General features: G+C 39.9%; 1 protein-coding gene across 4 annotated transcripts in view; it reads right to left on the bottom strand.

Moving 5' to 3' along the window:
• The window catches only part of adat1 (adenosine deaminase tRNA specific 1), a 47,490-nt gene that overhangs the window by 7,174 nt on the left and 15,831 nt on the right, over positions 1-24,485 (bottom strand). The window contains exons 1-6 of one of the 4 annotated variants that reach the window (XM_086027431.1): positions 23,117-23,564; positions 22,880-23,024; positions 20,955-21,023; positions 11,765-11,819; positions 6,822-6,952; positions 1,983-2,661 (exon numbers count right to left, since the gene is read on the bottom strand). In XM_086027431.1, coding sequence (XP_085883557.1) covers positions 1,983-2,661; positions 6,822-6,952; positions 11,765-11,819; positions 20,955-21,023; positions 22,880-23,021 — 1,076 coding nt within the window. In that variant the 5' untranslated portion in view covers positions 23,022-23,024; positions 23,117-23,564. Of the gene's footprint in view, positions 1-1,982; positions 2,662-6,821; positions 6,953-11,764; positions 11,820-20,954; positions 21,024-22,879; positions 23,025-23,116; positions 23,565-24,485 lie in introns of those variants that run through there. The other 3 variants (XM_086027428.1, XM_086027429.1, XM_086027432.1) reach the window with 3 other exon arrangements.

Genomic DNA, 24,485 nt, shown 5'->3' with positions numbered 1-24,485 from the left:
ATGTTGAAAAATTAGATATTTCCTCCATTTACAGAACGATTTTGAACTATAAATGTACACGTATGAACCTGAACAGATTCTTTCCTAACAGTGCCTTTTAACATGGCAGCAACTTTGCTGATTAAAACGGAACAGCACCAAGAGAAAATAACCAGTACTTATCGTCATTTCACTGCCCGCTGCCGCTCCAGTTTGACAGTTAAAAGGACGGTGGGGCCAGGATGGCCATGTTTTCACTAACAAGTTCATTTTATATATTTTTTGATCAAGAAAATGGAAGGAGTTGTCATTTTCTATTTTATCAATAAATTTGGGAGAAATTAAGAAATAAGTGACTCCATGAATAACGCCTCTTCTTAATGAGGCAAATGGCCGCGCCCCCTACCGTTCTATTCTTGTTCGGCCGGAGTCACGGGAGTAACCGATTCCAAACTCCATTGGAAGCCATTGTACTTTCATTGCGTATAACGTCCGAAAACGGCGATCAATTGGCACCAAAGTTTATGTGGACATCTCTACTACTGCCCACTTCAACATATCAAAAGGATTAACCTCTCCGTGGCTGATTTATATGAGAATGAGGAAATGTGGAGGTGAGCAGAGCTACATAGATTTGGACTGGGACCAGCGCACACTGCTTCTTTGCTAAAAAAACAAACAAAAAAAAACAACTGCTTCTTTGCTGATCACGGTTAGGACGAGCGAGGAATTTAACACCAGTCAGACTCAAGTGGGAATGAGTGGACGTGCACATTTATTTGGATGAGGAATGACCACAGTTTTTCGATCGACAGCACGCCGTGGAATGTAACAGCCGAAACGGTACGTTCCAATCCACACTCGGCAGTCAGCCTCCTCGCTGGAACTTTTTGTTTGCTGAACATTGACGCTCGCTGGCAGCTGCAAGCGGTGTCGGGCAACGCACGCGATTGCTTGGGAGGCAACCCCGCGACATGAAGACACAGGCTCATGATCACCCCCACACGCTGCGTGTACAGTAAGGAGCTAATGTTGATGTGCTAACGCCTTTTGTTTTAACGGCCTGAAGCTAGTTGTTGCTATTAGCCGTCCCGTGATCCTACCTTTAGCCGGGGAGGGAAGGGGGTGGGGGTATAAAGCTCCAATCTGCCTGCCCTGCTGCTCGCTGCTGTCTCCCTCCTGGGAGTTGACACGAGTTTAGCGTCGCTAACTGTCTGAAATATAAACCAGTCGGGGTTTGTGTGCGCATTCATGCTCTTGTCTTCTTCAGCCTGTGTAAGTGGAGAAGCGATCACCGCAGTATTTTTTGATTCTGTGGAGGTGATCATGATGAGATCACGTTTTATGTCAATAAATTCAAACTATTGTGCAGAACACTTCTATACTTTCACAGGTTGAAGTGCACAAGAGTAGTAATGTGCATTTGCATTTTTTTGGCGATCGGTCTACGTTTTAGACAACAGAACTGACAAAGCGAGCACTGCAAACCGCTTGGCTCCCAACCGTGACGTGGACAGCTGAGACCAAAAACATAACAAGCCATACCCTAAAAAGGGGCGGGGATATTTGTCGTAACCTAATCACATAAAAAGCCTTTAAATCACTAGAGAGTCTTTTGAGGTGAGCATTTTAGCACTAATGTCATTTGTACATGCAAACCTATTATATTATATAAGTGCCAATGTTAAGCGCATCCAAGTGTCCCTTTAATGTCCACCCTTTATTGTTCTATTACATACTACATACCACCTAATGCAATAACCTAGTGCGTAGCGCCCTCGCCTGTTGAATTCCTGCACCTGCAGTCACATCCTGTTTATGGTAATTGTAATGTATCGTATTGTAATTCCGGTTGGAGCGCCCCTAGCGGTGGAAGAAAAATCCATAGATTAGCCGCACCGGACGATAAGCAGCATGGTTCAAAACATAGAAAAAAGGTAGCGGTTTATAGTCCGGAAAATACGGTTATACTGTAGGCATTTTTATCATGCAGTAAGCCTCACCTTGTGATCAAAGCTCTTTGCATGGCCTCGTGGCTAAAGGGGCATTTTCCTACCACCACGGTGCTAAAGTAGAGTGCCTCCTGTAAGTAATGGAATAGAAGTGCACCCTGGAAGCCCAGCACCCCCCAGCGAGCCATTTTATCACTGCATGAGAGAGACAGGGTTGACTCTCCTCGACCAGGCTTTACCCGCAGTAATCCTGTGCTATGGTAGCCCATTCCCGGTTGAAGAGGGTCAGCGAGGCCACCTGGTACAGACTTGGCTCCTGTTCTGTGAACATCATGAACTTGTCGGTTGAGCCTGGTGCAGACGATAGGGCTAACATTTGAAAGGGCACCGGTTTCCTCTCTCAGCTCTGTTGAAGTTGAAGCATGTGAGATAGTCCCAAGATGTGTTTTGGCAGATGGGCTCTGTGAAGGCTTATTGTCACTAGTAGATGAGGACGAAGGCAAGGTAAGGTAACAGCAAGGCTGTTTTGATTCTTGAATATCCTCTAGTTTTGTCTCTTCAGTGTCATTTTCTTCGAGAGAGGCCCGCTTGTTATTTTGTCGTGGAATATGTGCTTCGCCTTTTCTTTTCAGTCCTCCTCCAACTGTTCCTTGATCATTCTTCATAGATTTGACAGAGGTACACACTTGAAGCTGACTGCCATTCGTGGGGATTATAGAGGCATCACCACCTAGTAAACAAGATTTCAATTCAAATTTGAATGAGATTTTCCCTGTTTTTAAAGGCTATTGCAGTATATGGTATATTAATTGTGACATATATTTGGTCAGTAATGCTTGTCTGAAGAAAAAAAAACACACTTAAGCCTGGTTCACACGGCAGGATAATCGGCCAGATTTTATCCCCGAATCTCCCCTCCCGACAATCGTGGGTTGGGGCCAACTCTCGTAATGGCTCAAAAAATAATCTTAGCGGATAATCCTGCCGTGTGTGGTGTGCTCAGTCTGATCTCGGACACTCGAAGGACGTCTGACCTCAGATCGGGGATGTTCAACATGTTGGATTTTTTTGGCCCGACTTCGTGTGTGCCCCGAGGACAACTCACCACGCAGCTGGTTGACTGTGACGTATAGCCAATCAGAAAGAGAGGTGACAGAGTGGCAAAGAAGCGCGGTGGGAATCCGAAATGAAAACAGTCATGGCGCAGCAAAGCCCAACGTCTTTTAATTTTGTGTCACTTTTTTCCACTAAAACTAATTCACAAACTAGCGCCACTGTCAAGACACGTTCTGAGACCCCTTCTGCCTTTTCATCCACCATGTTTCTTCACCTCTAAGTCTCTTTTAATCTCGAGGGGTTTTGCGAGATTTTCCGTTTGACGTGAGAATATCTGTGAATCAATATGCTTCGTGTGTGATGTGTTGATCTTGCCGTGTGGCTGCACACCACACGCGGTATGTTCAAAACTGATACCCGGATGATTTTTTCTAGTAACTTGTGGGGGCTCTCAGAGTTTGGAAGTCGGCCCACAATTTTAAAATCCTGCCGTGTGAACCAGGCTTTGGATAATTTTGAAATGCAAAACAAGTAATTACAATTTTTTAAACATAGTTAGTTAATTGATATACAATCAACCTCCACGCAAGTATTTAACAATAAGGCCAATTCCTTTATTTCTTACTGTAGACTGAAAACATTTTGACATGAAAATATGAATATGAGACAAAAGCTCAACATGTAATATTTTCAAGGAATTTACAACTGGATCATAAATTTTATATTTTATCACAGATCTATACTATTGGTCACATGTCCACATATATTTGTGCTATTTTATAAATATATATATATATATATATATATATATATATATATATTTTTTTTTTTTTTTACAAACTATTGACCAATCTAAAGTGTTGAAAATGGCTTGCTCTCTTTGACCATGCAATGCTAATGGTTAAACAAATAAGTTTTTTTGTGCTTTTTGGTGCAGTTATACACCCCCCCAAAAAAAAAACCCCAAAAAACACACACACACACACACACACCTATACACGCACACTAGCATTTCAGAAAAATCCTGTTTCATGCAGATTACACTGCCTTTATGCTCAACATCATTACCTGCGGTTAGGCTGAGAAAGTGACTGACAGTGAGGTGGCATGCAGCCCAGGCAAAACCTGGTACATTCCACACCATGGTGTGTACCATCCACAAAAGAAGAAGATCAGAGTGGTGTTTGATTGTGCAGCATCATTGTATCACTGAACTCACAGCTGTCGCAAGGACCTGATCTCACCAGCTCATTAATCAGAGTTATAACTAGATTTTGTAAGGAGCCTGTTGTTTTGATGGCAGATATTGAGGCCATGTATCATCAGGTGCGTGTACCATTTAAAGACCGTAACCTGCTAAGATTTTTGTGGTGGCCCAATGGGAACTTCTCTCAACCAATGGAGGAGTACAGGATGTGTGTCCAACTCTTTGGGGCAACTTCCTCCCCGAGCTGTGCCAACTTTGCTTTGCGAAGGTGTGCAGAAGACAACAGCAAGTCGTTCATTCAACAAGTGGTGGACACCATTATGCACAGCTTCTACGTGGATGACTCTCTCATCTCAGTGCCCTCGGAGTCTGAGGCTATTGCCCTCTATCGTGACCTTCAAGACATTTGTGCCAAAGGTGGCTTTCAGCTAAAGAAATGGAAAAGCAAATGTGTTGTCTGCAATTCCAGAAGAAGCAAGAGCTGTGGATGGAAAAGAGATAAATTTGGATCATGACATACTCCCTGTTGCGAGAGTACTGGGTGTGCAATGGTGTATACAATCAGATGCATTTAAACTCAAGATTTCAATCCAAGATCACCCTTTGACTCGTAGAGGGATCTTGTCCTTGGTTAGTGCCATTTATGATCCACTTGGGAGTGCTTGTGCCAGTGGTGCTAAAGGCCAAATTGATTCTGCAGGACTTTTGTAGGAAAGGCCTTGGTTGGGATGATATTGTGCCTAAACCCATTGCACTGGAGTGGACAAATTGGATAAAGGATTTCCACTTGCTTGAGGATTTCAAGGTCAGCAGATGTTTTAAACCTGCAGATTTTGGCACTCAAGCTTCTGCCCAATTACATCATTTTGCAGATGCAAGCGAAGTGGGTTATGGAACAGCTACCGATCTTCTATTACGCAACACTGATGGAAAGCTTTGTAGCATTCTCGTTATGGGCAAAGCCAGGGTGACTCCTCTAAAATCAATTACCATTCCCTGATTGGAACTGACTGCAGCAGTAGTAGTAGCACGTATGGACAGGTTGTGGCGAAAGGAGCTGCAGATGAAATTGCTTGACTCTATGTGTTGGACTGACTGAAAATATATCAATGATGAAACATCCAGATTCAAAACATTTGTGGCCAACAGGGTCTCAGAGATCCTTGAAGCATCTCAAAGAACTCAGTGGAGATATGTGAGTACATTGTCCAATCCATCAGATATTGCTTCCAGGGGATGTGGAGTGAAGTCATTCCTAAATGTTAAACAGTGGATGTGCGGTCCACAATTTCTAATGGCGGAGGAGCAATGGCCCACATATCAAGAAATCTCAGAAGAACTATCAGAGCAAGTTGATCCTGAGCTCAGAACCAGCATTTTGGTTAATGCTGTTGCAGTCCAGAAAGATGACTCTCTGTGTCAATTGATTGATCAATCCTCATCGTGGAACCGTTTGAAAAGAGTAATGGGTTGGGTTTTAAAATTCACATATAGACGCTTAAGTCTCTGGAAGAAGAGGAAGGAGGTCAACAAGTTGCTGTCACAGTCAAACGGAGACCAGAGGGAATGGCAGAGCATTCTGAAAAAAGAACTCCAGTGTGTCAAAGATTCATTTAATCCCACTCTCACTGTGGAAGAGTTGGGAGAGGCGGAGCTGCAGATAATCAGATGGTGCCAACAGAAAATATTCTCAGAGGAGTTCTCCAGCCTCCTAAAAAATCAAAATGTGAAACGGACAAGCAACATTGACAAACTAAACCCAAGGCTTGATCATGGCATTGTGCGGGTTGGTGGAAGACTCAGCAGGGATTCAGTGTGTCAGACAGAGCCCTGCTTTTCCCATCTCAGTGACTAATTTAGTTTTTTGACAGTCACGCAATACATATATATATTACATGCCATATTCTTGACCTATTTGACTGCATTTCATGTCATTCATTGTTAATATTGACCATACATTTGCACCGTTACGGTCAAGCAAATATGTTCATTTAATTGATAATGACTCAACGTTATATATATGTTGCTTGTGTATGTGTGTGCGTGCATGCGTATGTGTGTCTACTCTTCTCTAATTCACTCTCAGCTATTTTTTTTATACAATCAAATTATACAAATTGTACATTGTACAAACTATATAATTCACACTCCACTTATTTTTGAGGGAAGTGTTTGAAATGCATCACAACCTGTCGCTTTTTAAACTGGTGGTATAACTCTGGATGCCGGTCAGTGAGTTGATTTGCCAGATTGGATGTGTTCCCACCTCGGGGCATGGTAGTTTTAAAACAAGCTTTAGCGATGGGCTTTGTAATGTTGGTCGGCCTCACATTTGCTCGGTAGAGTGTTTAGGTGACAGTCAAACAACACAGACATTTGTGAACGTGAATGTGTGTGCATGTGGATCAGTGGAAGAAGTGACTGTAAAAGAAAAGAAAGACAAAATATGTAACAATAATAGGGATGATGATCGTAGGGGAAAAGAGCAGTCATGCTATTAGCAAAATAAAACAATAACCCCCACCCACCCAAAAAAAAAAACACACTAAATAAATAATTCTTACAAACTACATTCTGCTTAAAGTAAATTGAAGTCAGGCCTTCCATACAGTGAAGCAGAAACTTACATGGCGTATGACTGGTAAAGAAGACGAAAGAAATTTCTGGCTGAAGCCTCCATTTCCCTTGATGCACTGTCTGACAAAACACAGAGCTTCCCCTTCCACTCACAGCTCTGTGCAACTCCTGGGTTAGATACCTACAAATATACATACAAATATCTTATGCTCTTATGGTATAATCATTGATCGATGCTTGTTTAAAATGAAATGAAATATATATATATATATATATATATATATATATATATATATATATATACACACACATATATATATATATATATATATATATATACACATATATCTATCAATTAGTGCTGTCAAGCGATTAAAATACGTAATCGTAGTTAATCGCATTTTTCATAGTTAACTCGTAGTTAATCGCATATTTTATTTATTGTAAAAAAAAATCCCTTGATTTTTCTGTGACACTTTTTCTTGAATTTTAATACCCTTAACACGAATAAGAGGATTGAATTTCTTATGCAAATACTTTATTAAAGCGAAGTCAACCCAAACATATTATTTTTTAAGAATATGCTCCATGCAAACCCACTAGTTGAAACAAGGCATTCTGGTAAATATTGCGTTTGTGGAATAAGAGTTAATCCACCTGTTTTTAGTCATCACTGGGGGCGGCCATTTTGTCACGTCTTTCGACTGAAAATGATATCACAGTTGCTCAGGGCCCAGGTAACGATCACAGCTCACCTGTTTTCTGAAACTGAGCCATGATTGGTCATTATTTGAGCTCTCAGGGCATCTGTGATGTCATTTTCAGTCGACAGAAGTGATAAAATGGCCAACCCTGAGATGGTAAAAAAATGGATGGATTTTACAACTTAACTCTTATTCCACAAACAAAATATTAATCAGAATGCCTTGTTTTAACTAGGGGGGCTGCATAGAACTTGTCATGTCATGTCATCTTCCAAACCGCTTACCCTATATAGGGTCGCGGGGAGTTGCTGGAGCCTATCCCAGCCGTCAATGGGCGAAGGCAGACTACACCCCGAACTGGTCGCCAGCCAGTCGCAGGGCACACATAGACACTGTCACTGAGCGGGAATCGATCCCACGCTGCCCGCACACAACTCAGGCGTGTGTACCACTACACTATCAGCGGACTGCATAGAACTTATTCTGGAAAATAAACGTTTGCTTTGACTTCCTCTTCAATTGAAAAAAAAAAATCAAGCATTGGATTCAACTCAGGCAAACAGCCCCCCCCAGCCCTTTCAAACACACATCCATACACGCACACACACTCACGATCGGGCAACTTGTTGCTCAAGCTGCGCTTGGTTTTAGAACGACTAAAAAGATTATTACTCGCTGCTCGAGTGTCTAATAAAGGTATTTTGTTTATTAAAATTCTGTTGTGGGTATATTTCAATGTAAATTGTGTCAGATAAATGAATGACAAACAGTTGGTGTACCGCTGAGATTGCGGCCCTCGCACTGTGCGTGTGTCGTGCTGTTATAAAAATACATATGTTGTATTTATTTTCTACGATTCTGCAATATTATTTTGTGAGTATATATTCATTTACATATATTTTGCTTAAGTATTTATTCCTTTTTGATTTGGAACGGCGCATTTCCTGTGCAAAGGAACTACGAGAGAGAGAGTGAGAGAGAGTGAGAGAGAGCGAGAGAGCGAGAGAGCGAGAGAGCGAGAGAGAGAGAGAGAGAGAGAGAGAGAGAGAGAGAGAGAGAGAGAGAGAGAGAGAGAGAGAGAGAGAGAGAGAGAGAGAGAGAGAGAGAGAGAGAGAGGTGAATTGGAACGCTGCTGTTCACGTCTGAGACGCAACAAAACACTGTTCTGCCTTGTCAGTTCTCTTTAGCAAGGAATTAAGACACCAGAAGAAATACATAAAGTCAAACCTATATTGTAAACCGCCATACCACGGCCTCCGAAGATAAGGAAGAACAACTTTTGAGCATTACACTTCCAACAACGTATGTCACGACTATCACCGCGGGGCAGGCGGCCGTGCATATGTCAGCCAAGCAATTCATCTTCATCCTCAATATTTTGAAGCAGATGTAATGCCTCCTCTACTCTAAAGCTTTTTTTTTTAATATACATGTATAGATCGTGGTGACCAGCAGCCTTGATCAATGCAGCCGCTGCTTGTTATGGACACCTTAATCACACAATAAAAAAAAATTGACGGCGTCAAAAGGGGGTTGGATTAACGCAGAGAATAGCGTGCTGAATTGACAGCCATATATATATATATATATATATATATATATATATATATATATATATATATATATATATATATATATATATATATGTTTGAAATTTGTATGTTATTTGTTATTTCAGAAAAACTTTTACTGTATTCATGTTGCACCATATCTAAGGGGCACATATCTAGTAAAAGTACAGTCAATTTTCAAATAGTATTTTCTAGCTTTTTACCCTAATATCTTACCTGTCCTCAAAATTTGTCACTACCGAAACACACAATTACAGTCGAATAAAAATAATTCTATCAAATTATGAGTTTTATTATGAGTTTTTAACAGAATTTAATATGACTTTTTCCTAAATAAATCAAAAGGTATGTGCTATTTTTCATTGTAAAATGTAGAAAGTTGATCATATTGACTTCAAAAGTCATCATTAATTAAAACAATCAACAATCCTGAAACAATCATCATAAATTGTCGGTTGATAATTCAATACATTTTATTTTTGTTAAAACATCAGTTTTTTCGTTAGTGACCATACTGTTGCTGTTGTTGCAGTAATACTTTGTGTGAGGGTAGCAATGTAATCACTTAATTAGTTTTGCTATATTTCAACTTTTAACATGGATTATAACTAACATTATTTTTTCCATTTTCTACTGCTTTGTGCTGTACTCAGGGTCGCGGGGGCTTGGAGTTGATCGCAGCCGACGCAAAAGCAGGGTACACGCGGGACTGATCACCTGTCCATCACAGGGCACTTCATCATTGAAAAACTGTGGTTTCACCTTCCATATGAAAATTTAATTGGAATGACAAACATTTTTGTAACATACATTTTACAAAACAAAAGGTTCCCCTGGCAGACTTAACAAGCATAAAAGTACGTAATGGAAAGGGAGAAGGGTAGCTTATCCTAACAGATGGCTTCCTTGATTGCAAAGAACAAATTACTATAGGCGTTGCATATTGTGACTGGTCGAACCCACCACCTCCCGGTTGGGAAACTACCACTCTACCACTGAGCCATGCCACCCCCAACTTACAAGGTCAATCATTCACACTACTAGACAAATATCAGGAAACCCTTGTTCAAGTAAGCTGAACTTGTGCCCTGCGACTGGCTGGCGACCAGTTCGGGGTGTAGTCTGCCTTCGCCCATTGACGGCTGGGATAGGCTCCAGCAACTCCCCGTGACCCTATATAGGATAAGCGGTTTGGAAGATGACATGAAGTAAGCTGAACTTCACCTGATGAGCTAATGAAACAAAGACAGACAACATTAAATGGAAAACAAAGTTTCATCATTTAGCTTGTTTGCTCAGAACACATGTAAAACAGAATTTTAAATTTTTCTGTTATAAAAGTTTTCTGTTATAAATTCTTATAAGAATTTTAAACTTATACATGATTTCTGTTTTAAATTCTTATAAGAATTTTAAACTCTTATAAGAATTTTAAACAGAAAGCGCTGAGCAGTTTTTAGTAGTTGTCTCAAACATCAGAATTACAGTTATAGATTATTTAAATATGTAAGCTAACTTTCTTTTTTTTATGACTTTTTTGCAACTTCTTGCAATTTTTGCCTCATGATGTGATTTTTTTTCTTTTTCCCTCTGGATGAGATAAGAGCAAAGCCAAAAAAGTTTGTTTTAACTGTTAGTAAAAATTGTATTGGAACCAGAATGCAATTCATCTCACCTTTACTCAGTCGGTCAGAAAGGTTTAAGAACCCCTGTATGTAAGCTAAAGTTGCGTATTTGTCAACATGGACTCTATTTTAATAGAGTTCTGATCATTTTCTCTTTCACTTTCTGACTTCCATTGTTCTGCCATGGTGTTCCTGGTGCAAAACCATTCATACTTTGTCTTTGTGAAATACACTATATAAATAAAATTGTATCGTATATATGGCAAGCAGGAGAAAGTCAGGTGCAAAATTCACTCAGCTGTCAAACTTTGTGGTCGTGCTTGCGCTAGTACCATATTTTACAGACCATAAGGAGCACTTAAAATCCTTCAATCTTCTCAAAAATCGACGGTGCGCCTTATAATGCGGTGCGCCGTATGTATGGGTGAAAGTCATATGGGTGAAAGTGTTTCCAATGTTACAATGTGAGACCAGAACGGCGCAAGGTAAACAAAAAAAGCCATCTTCCAATAACTGCAGAGACCAACCAAAAAAAAGTTAGATAATGGTGAGTCTATTGACTTACAGCTCTTGAATTGTCAACCATGATAGCGTTTAGCATTAGCCAAATAAAAACACAACCACCGGTCTCCAGATTGACTAGCGATGCATGTTCAAGCTTTTTTTTTGTCTGTTGCGAGGATCCCCTCCTCCACCCAAAGTAACCCTTGTGTAAATTACACAGCGAAAAAAAATCAAGCGAACACACAGCGCTACCCAATGTTTTCAGTAGGTCTGAACGTACCATAATAGTGCTAAATCTATCAATTAAACATACTGTAAAATTAGAATAAACTATTTCACATACAATTCTTCACAAAAATAATGCGCCTTATGACAAGGTGCGTCTTATGTGTGACTTTATTTTATTCTTTTATTTATTTTTTTAAATAGACCTGTTCATTGATATTGCGCCTAATAACACGGTGTGCCCAATAGTCTGTAAAATACGTTATATCATTAGCACAATATCCTTTGTGAATAGGATGTAACGATGGAACAAACTGCCGCAGTTCATTCTTTGTGGATTCAGCCCTGTGTGTATAGTACCCACCTGATACATCCTCTTCTGGCAATGACTTCTGCATGGCTGTCATTGAGCACATCACCTAAGCAGAGTAGAAACAAACTGTATCACAGGAAAAATGAAGTATGTATTTAAACGACAATCAGCTACTTATAAACCATAATCAGCAAAATATCAAAATGCACTCAACACTCATTGCCATTGTTATAACACAAACACATAAAGCAGGGGTGTCAAACTTCATTGCAGGCCACATCATAGTTATGGTTGCTCTGATGTGGCCATTTCCAACTGGGCAACTACATGAGTGAATTGATCATCACCAGTGTTGGGGGTAACTCATTACAAAATTAACGCGGTACAGTAGCGTATTACATTTAGGCAGTACTGGTAACAAAGTAATATAACGAGTTACCCATAAAACGTTTGTAATATTATTACAGTTACTGAGCCTTGTAACTCGTTACTAATTCGGAAACACAACACACATTTAATCACAAAATTCAAACAGGGGAGCAGTTTATTACTTCGCTTCCAAGGTAAGCTATTTACTAAACTAGGGATGGGAATTTCGACTAATTTGCCCGCCGACTAGTCTCAAATTTGATTTGCGACTAGTCGACTAGTCTATAAGGAAGAAAACTTGAATTTGAATACATATTGAATTCAAAGTTTAAAATGCAAATGTGTGTATTGAGGGTCTATTTTAGCCCAAACATTCAGGACAGTTTGTTAATTTAAATTATATTGATGTTGATGTTGATAAGCAACAACTGACTGAATAAAGGTGAACAATTGAAAGAGAAATACATTTCTGATACATTTTCCAATGACATGCATGGCATTTATGAATAATGTAATGGTACTGACTCCCAGTCCAGCAGGGTCTCATTCGCTAGTACCATGTTAGCTGCATTATCATGCACACAGGCGACGACTTTATTTTGTAGTGCCCACGTGCCCATCACACTCCGTAGGAGAGCAGCCAAGTTTTCAGCTGTGTGTCTTTCCTCGAAGGCTAGGTTCACACTGCAGGCAGATCGGATTTTTTAGCCCATATGCGACCTGTATCTGATTTTTTTATGACAGTCTGAACGGCTCAATTCCGATTTTTTCAAATGCGACCTGGGTCGCTTTCATATGTGGTCCTAGATCGGATACGTATCCGATCTTTTCCAATTTGTTCGCGGTCTGAACGGCCAGGTCGAATATACTGTATATGACATTGACGAGCCCAAGATGCGCTTCGCGCAGGCGGAGGGAAAGTGCTGGCAGCAGGGGGATCGAATCTGCAAAGCTGTTTTGAGTAACACTATTGACTTTATATTTTACTTTATTTGAAACCCACTTGAAATGTGAAGCATAGAGTGGACATTTATAGCGATCGTAGTAATTCAGCCACGGCTCAGATAGATTGATTTTTTACGCAGGGTTATGACATGACGTCATCGTTAGTGATGTCTCCATGAAATGAGACAATAAAGCCTCGCCTCATAATTCCCCCCAAATACTGCATTTATTTCTACCTGCTACCTTAATTGCTTGAATGCCCCGACACGCTTGACCACATTTACTTCCGCAAACAACGTCGGGTGTGACGTTGTCTCTTCTTCTGCGCAGGCGGGCCACTTTGACGTGATGTGTTCATACAGCATACAAGACAGGTCGCATTTTTAATGTAATATGAACGCTTACACACACACAAAAAAAAAAAGATTTTTTAGAGGGTGAGGGAGCAATTCTCTCTCTTGGTGCTCAGCATGTTTACAGAGGCCGAGGCAGAGGCGTGTGGAACAAGATGCGTGATACTTAATGCCGCATTTAACCGACTAGTAAAATACAAAACATTTAATAAATCGTAGACGGTTAAACGACTAGTCGATCACATCCCTATACTAAACCAATTATACTATCAGAATAACTTGATTCACTAGGAACGTAATGTAGCTAAGATGAATAGAGTGCCCATTTCAGCTCTTTTCCAAGCGTTTCATTTGTTTGTATGCGATGGACAGCATTTCTCAAGGCTGAGAAGTTATTGTTTGTTACACCAATCACTGCCATGGCTTCATAAAATAAAATGCAAAACGTGTCCAGTGGTACCTCTATTTACGAAATTAATTGGTTCTGGAAGAAATTTCTTAAGTAGAAAATGTTATAAGTAGAGACGAGTTTTCCATGTAAATGCCATAATCCGTTCCAAGCCCCCCAATATTCAAACATAAATGTTTTATAAAGCATAAAATGGCATCAAAACATGTAAAAAATACATGTTACAATTAGATTATTGCACAATAAATGAGAGTTGTGCATATTGCAAAAAACAAAGAATAGAGTAAAGAATAAAAATGATGGTTGTTTACCTTTTAATTGCTGTCCTCATAGCTTTTTGCCCTCTTTGGTTCATGTTCTCTCTCAGAAGTGGGTTTTGCCTGGCGTTTTGTAAAGAACTGATTTAATAACGTGATGACTCTCGATACATTACGGTCATATTCTTTGGCGAGATCAACCAACCGTTTCCCCTTTTTCATACTTTTCTATTATCTGTTACTTTGTTTGTATGGACCAAAAAAAACATTTTCTCCTTTTTTTTCTTTTCCTCGTTTCGTATCTGAACACCTCATGGCCCGAGGGGCGAATGACGAGGATGAGGACGCTGCATAGACATATCTATCACATATATATCTATCTACCTGTCTATGTACACACATAGACACATACGGTAGAGGTCCCTCTTAGCCAATGGGATGCCAGGAAGATGCTAGGTGATAGCCAATGGCAGAGCAGCTATGAGTATGTTGCGTTCAGGAAACTCTGGAGCTGTGAATAGCAGCCCATAGTGTACTTTTACCTTTCATATCGTGAAATTTCTTTCGTAACAAGAGGCAAAATTTTCCCTGTTGAGGCGTTTCATAACTTGAAAATTTTGTATGGAGACGTTCGTAAGTAGAGGTACCACTGTACTCAAAATTAGGCCTGCACGATATGTCGTTTGAACATCGCGATTGCGATGTGCGCATGCGCTATAGTCACATCGTAAGACGTGCAATGTTTTAACTGTATTTTAACTGTGTTATGTTTTCTGAGAAGAGGCAAACTTTTGTTTTGCTTCATAAAAGCAGCAAGCTACTCCGTGCTCTTACACAGCCTGTCTCGCTCACCCCTTCCCTCCAGCCAATCAGTCACCGGCCCCTCCCCCTCCACTCACAGCCGCTGCTGTCTGCTCTGAGACAACATGGAGGAGGAGGAGACGACGGCAGAAGCAGCAGTGGAATTAGTCCCCAAAAGAAAGTCAACATCCGAAATATCAAAGTATTTCGGCTACAAAAAGGAAGATTCAGAACAACAAAACATCCTTTGCCAATAGTGCCTTACCGTTGTTGCTGCAATCGCCATCACAAGCCCCTGTATGAATAGTTCAAACTAAGAAGTGGGACTCGAGGTGAAACTTCATCTACTCAAAAAACAATTACAGACGCCTTTGCCAGCATAACGCCTTATGATAAAAAGTCCAATCAGCACCGACAAATCACAGATGCAATATGTCTTACAGACCGCTTTAGTTATTGCCATATTTTTGTGAATAACTCAGGGGACTAATGCACCTGCTCTTTAATTTTTAATATTTTTGTTCTAATTTGTTTACAACTTTGCTGCAGTTTCACAAAAGTTTTTTTAATCTTAATGTTATATTTTTGTAAACAACTCAGGCGCTAGTACACCTTTTTATTTTTTAATATTTTATAGTTTAGTTTAAAGATGTTTATAACTCTGCTGCTGCTTAAGACGTTTTTATTTCTATTTTTTTTAAATGACTCAAGGGACTAGTGCACCTGCTCTTTCATTTTTTTGTTAAAATATGCTTAATATTTTGCTGCTGTTTACAATGAAGTGTGAAATATAATGTTAAATAATCTATTATGTTAAAGAGACATGGCCTCCGTGATACCTTTTTTATACGGCAATCATCATTCACAGATGAACCCCTTTATTCTGGATTAAACAATATTATATGAATACAACGATGTCATGGCGAGTTAGCCAAATTATCCAAAAAACAAATCTATTCAAGTCATCTGGTGAAAACTCTTCTATTTTTAATATCGCAATATATATCGCAAACCCCCCAAAAATCGCAATGTCATTTTTTTCCAATATCGTGCAGCCCTACTCAAAATACAAGCAGGAACAAATCTAAGTGAAAAGAAATAAGAGCCATTGTGCTTTTTAGATATGATTTTTATGAATTGTGTGCCATCAATTGCAATATGTAAAACAGTGGTCATTTTGATTGGTTGCCAATTAAATGCAAATCCGTCTGCCTCAAAGCCGAATGTGTCTGATGGCGGCTGATGTCACACAACAGCAACTACAATCAGATAAACTACAATACGCCCCAATAAATAAGAGCACTCTCACCAAAGTCCGGCCCGTGTGCCAAATGCGGCCCGCAGTCAAATTTTATCTGGCCCGCGACCTCTGTCATAGAATTAAAGTGACACTTGGATGAGCTTAACATTGGCACTTATATAAAAGGTTTGCATGTAAAAATGACATCAGTACTAAAATGCCCGCCAAAAAGACTCTGTAGTGATTTAAGGGCTATTTTTGTGATTAGATTTATGACAAATTGGCCCGCCCCCTTTTGCAGCTCGGCTTGTTATTTTTTCGGTCTCAGCGGTCTACGTCACGGGAGGGAGGCAAGCGTGGTAATATTGCTCGCTTTGTCAGTTCTGTTGTCTAAAACGGCGACTGATCGCCACCAAAATGCAAATGCACATTACTACTCTTGTCCACTTCAACCTGTGAAAGCATAAAAGTGTTCTGCATAATAGTTTGGATTTATTGACATAAAACGTGATCTTACATAAAACATGATCTTACCTGATCACCTCCACAAAATAAAAAATGCGACGCTTTTTTTTCTTCCTTTTTTCTTTTTAACAAACCGTGACTATAGTTTGTGTGTAAAATAGTGACATCTCGTTCAATTCCTCGTTTCAATTAGGGCTGCCACAAACTATTATTTTGCTAGTCAACTAATCATCAACAGTAGTCGCGATTAGTCAAATAATCGGAGCAGCAAGCTGCTGCTCTTATAATAACCATCATTTGCTTACAGCTTGAATTCTTTATGTACAAACTAATCCTAAAGATAATTACGATGCTAGTGCACTGAACTTGTATTAAACTTTACAACTTATACCATAATTCCTGACATGTTTATAAATGAGGGAGCAACTTAAATTGATGGCAATACTCTGGCCTTAAATTGTTTAGCTGTAATTCTGTAGGTCAGTGATTCTCAACCAGTGTGTCGTGGCAGATTCGTGTGCTGTGAGAGATCATCAGGTGTGCTGCAGGAAGTTATCAAATTTCAATTATTTTGACCAAAAAAAAAAAAATCCAAAAACTGTTTTTGATAGCAGCTGCTAATAGAAATGACTACCGGGAGTACGGGCAACAGCGTGTAGTAGGACAACCAATTCGGCGTTGGACCTGCCCACAGTCGCACTAATGGTGAGCGTGTGGGATAAGCGCCCTTTCAAGAAACCGCATCGCGTTGTCTGAGATCGCGATTTCGGTCCCAAAGCGATAAATTGTTCAGCCCTAGTCCCCGATGCTGTGAAAGTACCCTGAATGCACCATGTTGCTTATGTGATTCTGCCGTCCCTGAGCATGCTTTAAGCGGTTTACTTTGCAAAGCAAATTACTTTGGGGAATATACAAAATAGAAAGGATTTTTTTCCATTCTTGATATTTTGTATGATGTTTAATTATTTTACTTTGATTTTATTTGGCATTTTCTGAAATTACTTCACACTTGATCTTTAAACGTAGATGGCCAAAACATGCCTAATTCAAATTAAATTGCTAATAAACTAACCACCAGAGTGTGCTGAAACTGCACAAATAGAAAACAGTCAAGCCTTTTTAACAGATGTGCTGCTTTCAATACCGTGACTTGATTACGACATATATCATGGCAATTTTAATATCGCGGTTTTGCCGTTATCGTTACATCACTATTGTACAAAATATAAAATACTCCATGAACTGGTACCACCACTACTAAGGCAATTAGTAATGCTGAAATCTATCAACGGCAGAGCCACCAGGTCTGTGGTCAGAGGAGACTGTGAACCGAACGAACCACTTTTGGACATCAGTCAGAGGCTGTAACATCTAGAACACTGTACCGCTCAACATAAGAGAATGCTCCATTTTAAACACCTTCAAGACTCAACTCAAAAACTGTCTAAAAGCAAATCAGTCATGTAAGCATTAGTTGGACTTTTAATCATGTTTTTATTCATCTTTGTTACTTTGGATGTTGTGTTTATCATCTATATTCTATATATTCTATATATTTCCCACCTGTAGTTATTTCAAAGTACAGGCTGATGATGTGATATTACATTTTATCAAGGCACGCAGTTGGGGAAAAAAACTCTTAAAGTGCTAAAAGTTTTCACTTTCTTGTCAGATCTGTGAAGCTATCAACATCCCAATGTCTGTTAGTGACCACCCAGCTAAATATCCTTTTCAATAAAGAATATACACATTTGCAGACATCAAACATCTTTTGTAAAAATCCACTTAAAATTCTTAGAAGGTTTACTTAATTGTAAACAAATGAGGTTTTGAGCTAAATAAATAAATAAATAAATAAATAAATAAAATCACAAGGCGGCACGGTAGGCGACTGGTTAGCACGTCCGCCTCACAGTTCAGAGGCTCCGGCCTACCTGTGTGGAGTTTGCATGTTCTCCCCGTGCCTGTGTGGGTTTTATCCAGGTCCTACGGTTTCCTCCCACATTCCAAAAACATGCATGGTAGGTTGATTGGACACTCTAAATTGCCCCTAGGTGTGATTGTGAGTGCGGACGTTTGTTTGTCTCTGTGTGCCCTGCGATTGGCTGGCAACCAATTCAGGGTGTCCCCTGCCTACTGCCCGAAGACAGCTGGGATAGGCTCTAGCATGCCCGCAACCCTTGTGGAGGATAAGCGGTATAGATAATGGATGGATGGATTAAATCACAACCTTCAGGAATATTGCCTGCGAATTCACGCATTTTAGACCGCAGCAATGGTAAACAAAAATGCACGCAAAACCTGGAGGGTCTATTTTGCACAATTATGCCACTTTGATGTGTCAAAAGGGTAGACATTATAAGCCTTGGCTTCACTCGTTACCTTTTGGTTTTGTTTGGTCTATAAGTGGATTTTGTATTGGCTGCTGATTTGATTTTGCCAAATAATGTAAATAAATAAAATAAAATGAATAAACCTTCCTAAATCGCCTCTTCTCTCTCTGTCTCCGAAACATTGTACCTCTTCTTCATGTCCGACCAAGAGTAGCCCAATTTTCACCAGCGAATGTGTGCTGACCCAACATCACCATTTACCTTGGGACTGTCAATAGTGGCTTGTGCCGCTAGAGCAGGGGTGTCAAAGTCAAATGGACGGAGGGCCAGATAAAATATTTTGCTACAAGCCGAGGGCCGGACTGATAGAATGTTCATTCAAATTTTTTCAAATGTCCTGACTGGATCGGGTCCTTCGCATCTGCTGATGATGTCACGCTTTATATTTCTGTCATATATTTCTTTGCCTCTATGGTTTGAGTTACTAAATAAAAAATAAAATAGTCTAATAAAAGTACATTACTGCTACTTTTGCGAGGCAGCTCATACGTCACTTCCGCTTATGACCCGAGAAGAAGCCGCTGCCCGTCCTGTGAAACAAGATCAGCGGACCGTTTGCGTTTCTCCTGCCAAACTGGAAACAATCTTCTTGTTGACTCGGGCTGCAAGATTGTATGAACTGTGCATAATGTGAAGTAAAACGGAGAAGATCATATGATTGGTATGATGTCTCCAGCTGACTCTATTTTAGAGTGGCAAGGTATGGATGTGGATGCTCATGTCAGAGAACACAGGCCCGTATTCCACTTGACACGTCTATTTATTGTGGTCTGCAACAACACAGAACAAAGAATAACATAGCAACATCATCCAATCCGCATCCATTAGTTAACAATATGCCTAAACATTACAATTCACTGTATTAAGAATTTAAACAGCCAAACAATATATATTCACACGTTTCATCACTAGAATATAGTTAGCATACTAGCCGAAATAACTAACTAGTGTTCATCAACGTGACATCACTCACGAGAACATATCTATGCTATTATGTACAGCAGTTACCTGACAGGAACTTAAATGATTAAACTCACCTTTAAACATTTACACACGACAACAAACGTGGTGAAACACAGGCAATCTGCAACTACTGAGTTTGCTGGCACGAACAAACTACGAGCTGTGTCGAAGGAGGAGAAAGAAAAGAAAGCACGTCTCTCGCTGTCAACACTTAGCGCTCGAGGAGCGTTCAATGCCTGCTCACAGTGTGAAACATCTCACCACTACGTCAAAACTCAAAGAATTTATCAAATGCCAACAATTACTAATAGTAAAACAACGTAAGCTTTCTAACATGAAGTATTTCTTAATAAAACGTGTTTTACTCCGAATAACTTTTCACCACAATCCGATTCTGAAAGCCACGAAACAGTGACGTGAAGTCTTCAGTCGGCACGTAGGCGACCGAAGGACGATCCTCGCAAAAGTAACGGTAATGTTCGTTATTTTATTTTATATTTAGCAAACAGCCATGGGATGGAAAACACAGATGGAAAGAAATATATTACAGAAATAGTGTAAAGAATTGGGTGATCTGTGTCGTGGTCGCATTTCTGTTTTCTGGGTTGTGTTGTTTCCGAGGTTAGTGAATGCATCGCGCAGCTAGCTGGATGGGAGGGCATGCGAGCGAGAGTAGCGGAGGACGAACAGGAGAGCCGTTGCTCTTTTTGACTGAACGGTTGTCGTACTGTATTGGCGTCGGCTGCGGCCGTACAGCAGCCGGTTGGACTAATAAAAACGTGATGATTAAACTACGTCTGTGTTCTTGGAAGACGCTACAATATATTTTAAAGCGTGACGTCATCGGAGGGCGCGAAGGACCCGATCACATCTGCTACCTACACCGGCTTGCTGCGGTCTGCGGGCCGGATCTAATAATAAAATAATATCATCCCAGGGGCCGTAGAAAACCTTCTCGCGGGCCGGATATGGCCCGCGGGCCTTGACTTTGACATTATGCGCACTAGAGGGTTATCAAAATGAAAACAAAACAATCACGAACATACCTTTGGGACTCATGGCAGTCTGTCCAATACACTTCGTCCCAGTTCCAAGGGAAACAACTTCTTTTTCAACTGAAAGATAAAGGATTAAATGAACGCTGGGTGTAAAATACCTCTAAATGTATAAATGACAAAATAAAAAAAGGGAATTTTTTTTTTAATGCGGAAATCAACCCAAACAGATTTTTTTCAAGAATATGTTCCCAGCAGGCCCACTAGTTGAAACACGGCACTCTGATTAATATTGTGTTTGTGGGTTGAGTTAAGCAGCAAAATCCACCCGTTTTTAGCCATCTCAGGGGGAGGCCATTTTGTCACTTCTGTCGACTGAAAATGACATCACAACTACCCAGGGCTCAAGTAACGACCAATCACAGCTCAGCTTTAGAAAACAGGTGAGCTGTGATTGGTTGTTACCAAAGTCCTGGGTAGTTGTGATGTCATTTTCAGTCGACAGAAATGACAAAATGGCCACCCCCTGAGATGGTTAAAAACCATCTGTCCAACAAAATGGGCACCCCCAGAGATGGCTAAAAATGAGTGGATTAATTCTTATTCCACAAACGCAATATTTATCAGAATGCCTTGTTTCAACTAGTGGGCTTGCATAGAACATATTCTTGAAAAAAATATGCTTGGGTTTACAACCTATTTAATACAGTAAACGCTCTTTATTTATCAAGGCTTCCTTCTATGTCCTCATGCCATGACTTGTAAATAAATCCGCCAAAATGGCAGTGAATCGCTTGCCAGACCCTCTCTATTGGACATGCTTTCTGACGCCACGATGGTGCCGCCATTAAGTGGAATGCGTTTCGATCCGAGTCGATTTGCCGTCGTGGCAGACGTCAGAGTACGCGCAGCGCCGCCCAGCAACCATCCATTCTATGGTGCCGGCCCTCACCACATACACAATGAATGGGGTAGACATAGTGGCGAATGCTGCAACTGCAGTTAAAATACATTGCTGTCGCGGAGGGACATCAATCTCGCTGTGTCAAGCGATATCAATCGCGCCGGCTGAAGGCGGGCACACAATTAGCTGGATGCAGCCGCCTCGCAATTTTGAACGCAGGCAAAACCCTGCACATAAAACATATTCTTGTCAAGAAAATTTGGGGGTTGGCATCCTCTTTAAGTTATATTATTGCCACACGCAATATTTGTAAGTAACGCTATTTACTTATGGCCAGTTTTGTCATCTTACATCTGTGGCCGTCACATACCCCAAGTTTGGACGCACACTTCTTACCTACCAATAAAGGTTAGTGATGACATGCCATTGATGTTGGATTTTTTTGCACCATTACAATACTGAACTACAGGTAGTCATCATATCTTCCGCCCATTTAACACATTAATGCTCAGTAGTACACATGGCACTTGTAGGCCTTCTAAATGTGATCATTTTAATGGGCAAATGTGCAGCTGAAACAAGTAGCCTTCAATGTAACAGAATCATTATGGCTTTTATAAAAATGTTTTGGGGGGAGGTGGGGTGGTGCACAATTTGCCTCTGTGATGCGGCCTAACCTTTTGTCCTTCAACTCAAGTCAAACATTTTGGGGTGGGGTCATCTGATTTTTGATTATTTTATGAACACAAGATTAATCAGAAAACCGTGTGTAGTCCAGCACACAGAACAAAAAGAAAAGAAAATGTTTGACTAGACTTGCGCTTCAATGCATTTTTTCTCCTTACTTTTATACTTTACTTAGTTTTAAAACCACTACTTATATACTTTTACTCAAGTAAAAATCTGGAATTGATACTTCAGCTTATACTAAAGTATTTTTAAATCTCAACTTCTATACTTCTATCTACTTGAGTAATGAACGTGAATAATACTTTTTACACCTCTTCACGCACACGCTCACGCTCACGCACACGCACACGCACACGCACACATAAAACGCACACGCACAAACCTCTTTCAGATTTTGCACATCGGGTGATTTTCACCACAGCGGCGAGCGACGTCCATTCTCTGCCCGGTTCCGGCTTTCCTCTCCGGGGAAGCTCGTTGAATCGTTCATAACACAGTTTAGCAATTTCATCAGTGGTCACCATGGCCTGTGATTTCAGTTCCACATAAATTATAAACTGGTTAGGTGATACATTTCGATTTATATGAAAATATGTTTAAAATACGTTTATTGACTTACTTTTTTCACTCGATCATTTATTGCACAGCCACTGGAAAGGATTAGGAAATAATACAACTATTTCCAGGTCAGGTGACGTTAAGATTTTCACAATAAAAGACAGTTAAGAGTTTTTGAGGAAAACGCGTTAACAGATTACATCAAGTTAACGTGTACAACCAGGGATGTGAGAAGGTTGTTTGGCTTTTCTGAGAATGAACCTGAGTCTTCACTGCCACTACTCTGTTGGGACACGGAGAGTCGGACAAAGCGAAATGTCTGTACTATTTTGAGTGTGGCGAGTTCCCATTGATTTGTCAATTTGTGTCATGTGCAGATGCAATGTATCACGTATATTTTTATACTTCTTGTAGGAACCAATTTAATATCAATTTATAATATAATATCATCATCATCTTCCAAACCGCTTATCCTATACAGGGTCGCGGGGAGTTGCTGGAGCCTATCCCAGCCGTCAATGGGCGAAGGCAGACTACACCCCGAACTGGTCGCCAGCCAGTCGCAGGGCAATAATATAATATCAATATATCGTTTTTTTGTAGTCTGTTACATAAATTATGCAATGTTATGCAAGGCAATGTTGACATATTCACACAGTATTTGCATATTTGATCATTCAGTTTAAATGATTATTTTATTTTAGGAATATATTAGGCTTCATTTGTTTGTAATATACAATATGTTAAAATACTTTATTATTGTAACCATTTGCTAGAGTGTCACGTAACTAGCGAAAGTGTCCAGTTATAACTGAAGCTTGAATCAATAACATTTCCTTTTCCTGTAATTGGAACAATTACAAAGGCTAAGTATTAGCACTTTGTGGCAGAAAGTAGGCCTACTGTATATATATTGTCGCTGTCCTGTGAAAAAAACATGCATGTCCAATTTTGTATTTTTTTTAAATTATTACTTTCGTGTTAATAGGATATCTGTAACGCAGAACCCCCATTCACGTAAAAATTAAAAAATTGGGGCAAAAATGGACAAGTGTTTATCACAGGACAGCGACAATATGGTCATATAAATTTAATTCTTAGTATTAATGTACTTATAGACTTACATTTTTCTGTATACTTTACAGAAGGAACGCGTATACTTGAAGCTTCCATATAAATTTATCTTATACTTTGGCGTACACTTTTCAGTACAGGCCAAGTATAAGCATACTTCTGTGAAGTTTACAAAATGAAGTATTTAAAATAGGGGTGTAACGGTACGCAAAATCACATTTCAGTTTGGTTCGTTTTTTTGGAAACTTCGGTTCGGTACAAAAAAAAAAACAGATTTTTTTTTTCAGATATGCTTATTTTGAAAAGATGACAAGTAAATGGGACATTTTTTAGAAAAAATAAAACCGAACCATTAC

This window comes from Filicampus tigris, chromosome 4, assembly GCF_054856515.1.
Source record: "Filicampus tigris isolate MCC_2025a chromosome 4, RoL_Ftig_1.0, whole genome shotgun sequence".
Lineage (NCBI taxonomy): Eukaryota > Metazoa > Chordata > Actinopteri > Syngnathiformes > Syngnathidae > Filicampus > Filicampus tigris.
This window is presented reverse-complemented; position numbering and strand designations above follow the sequence as displayed.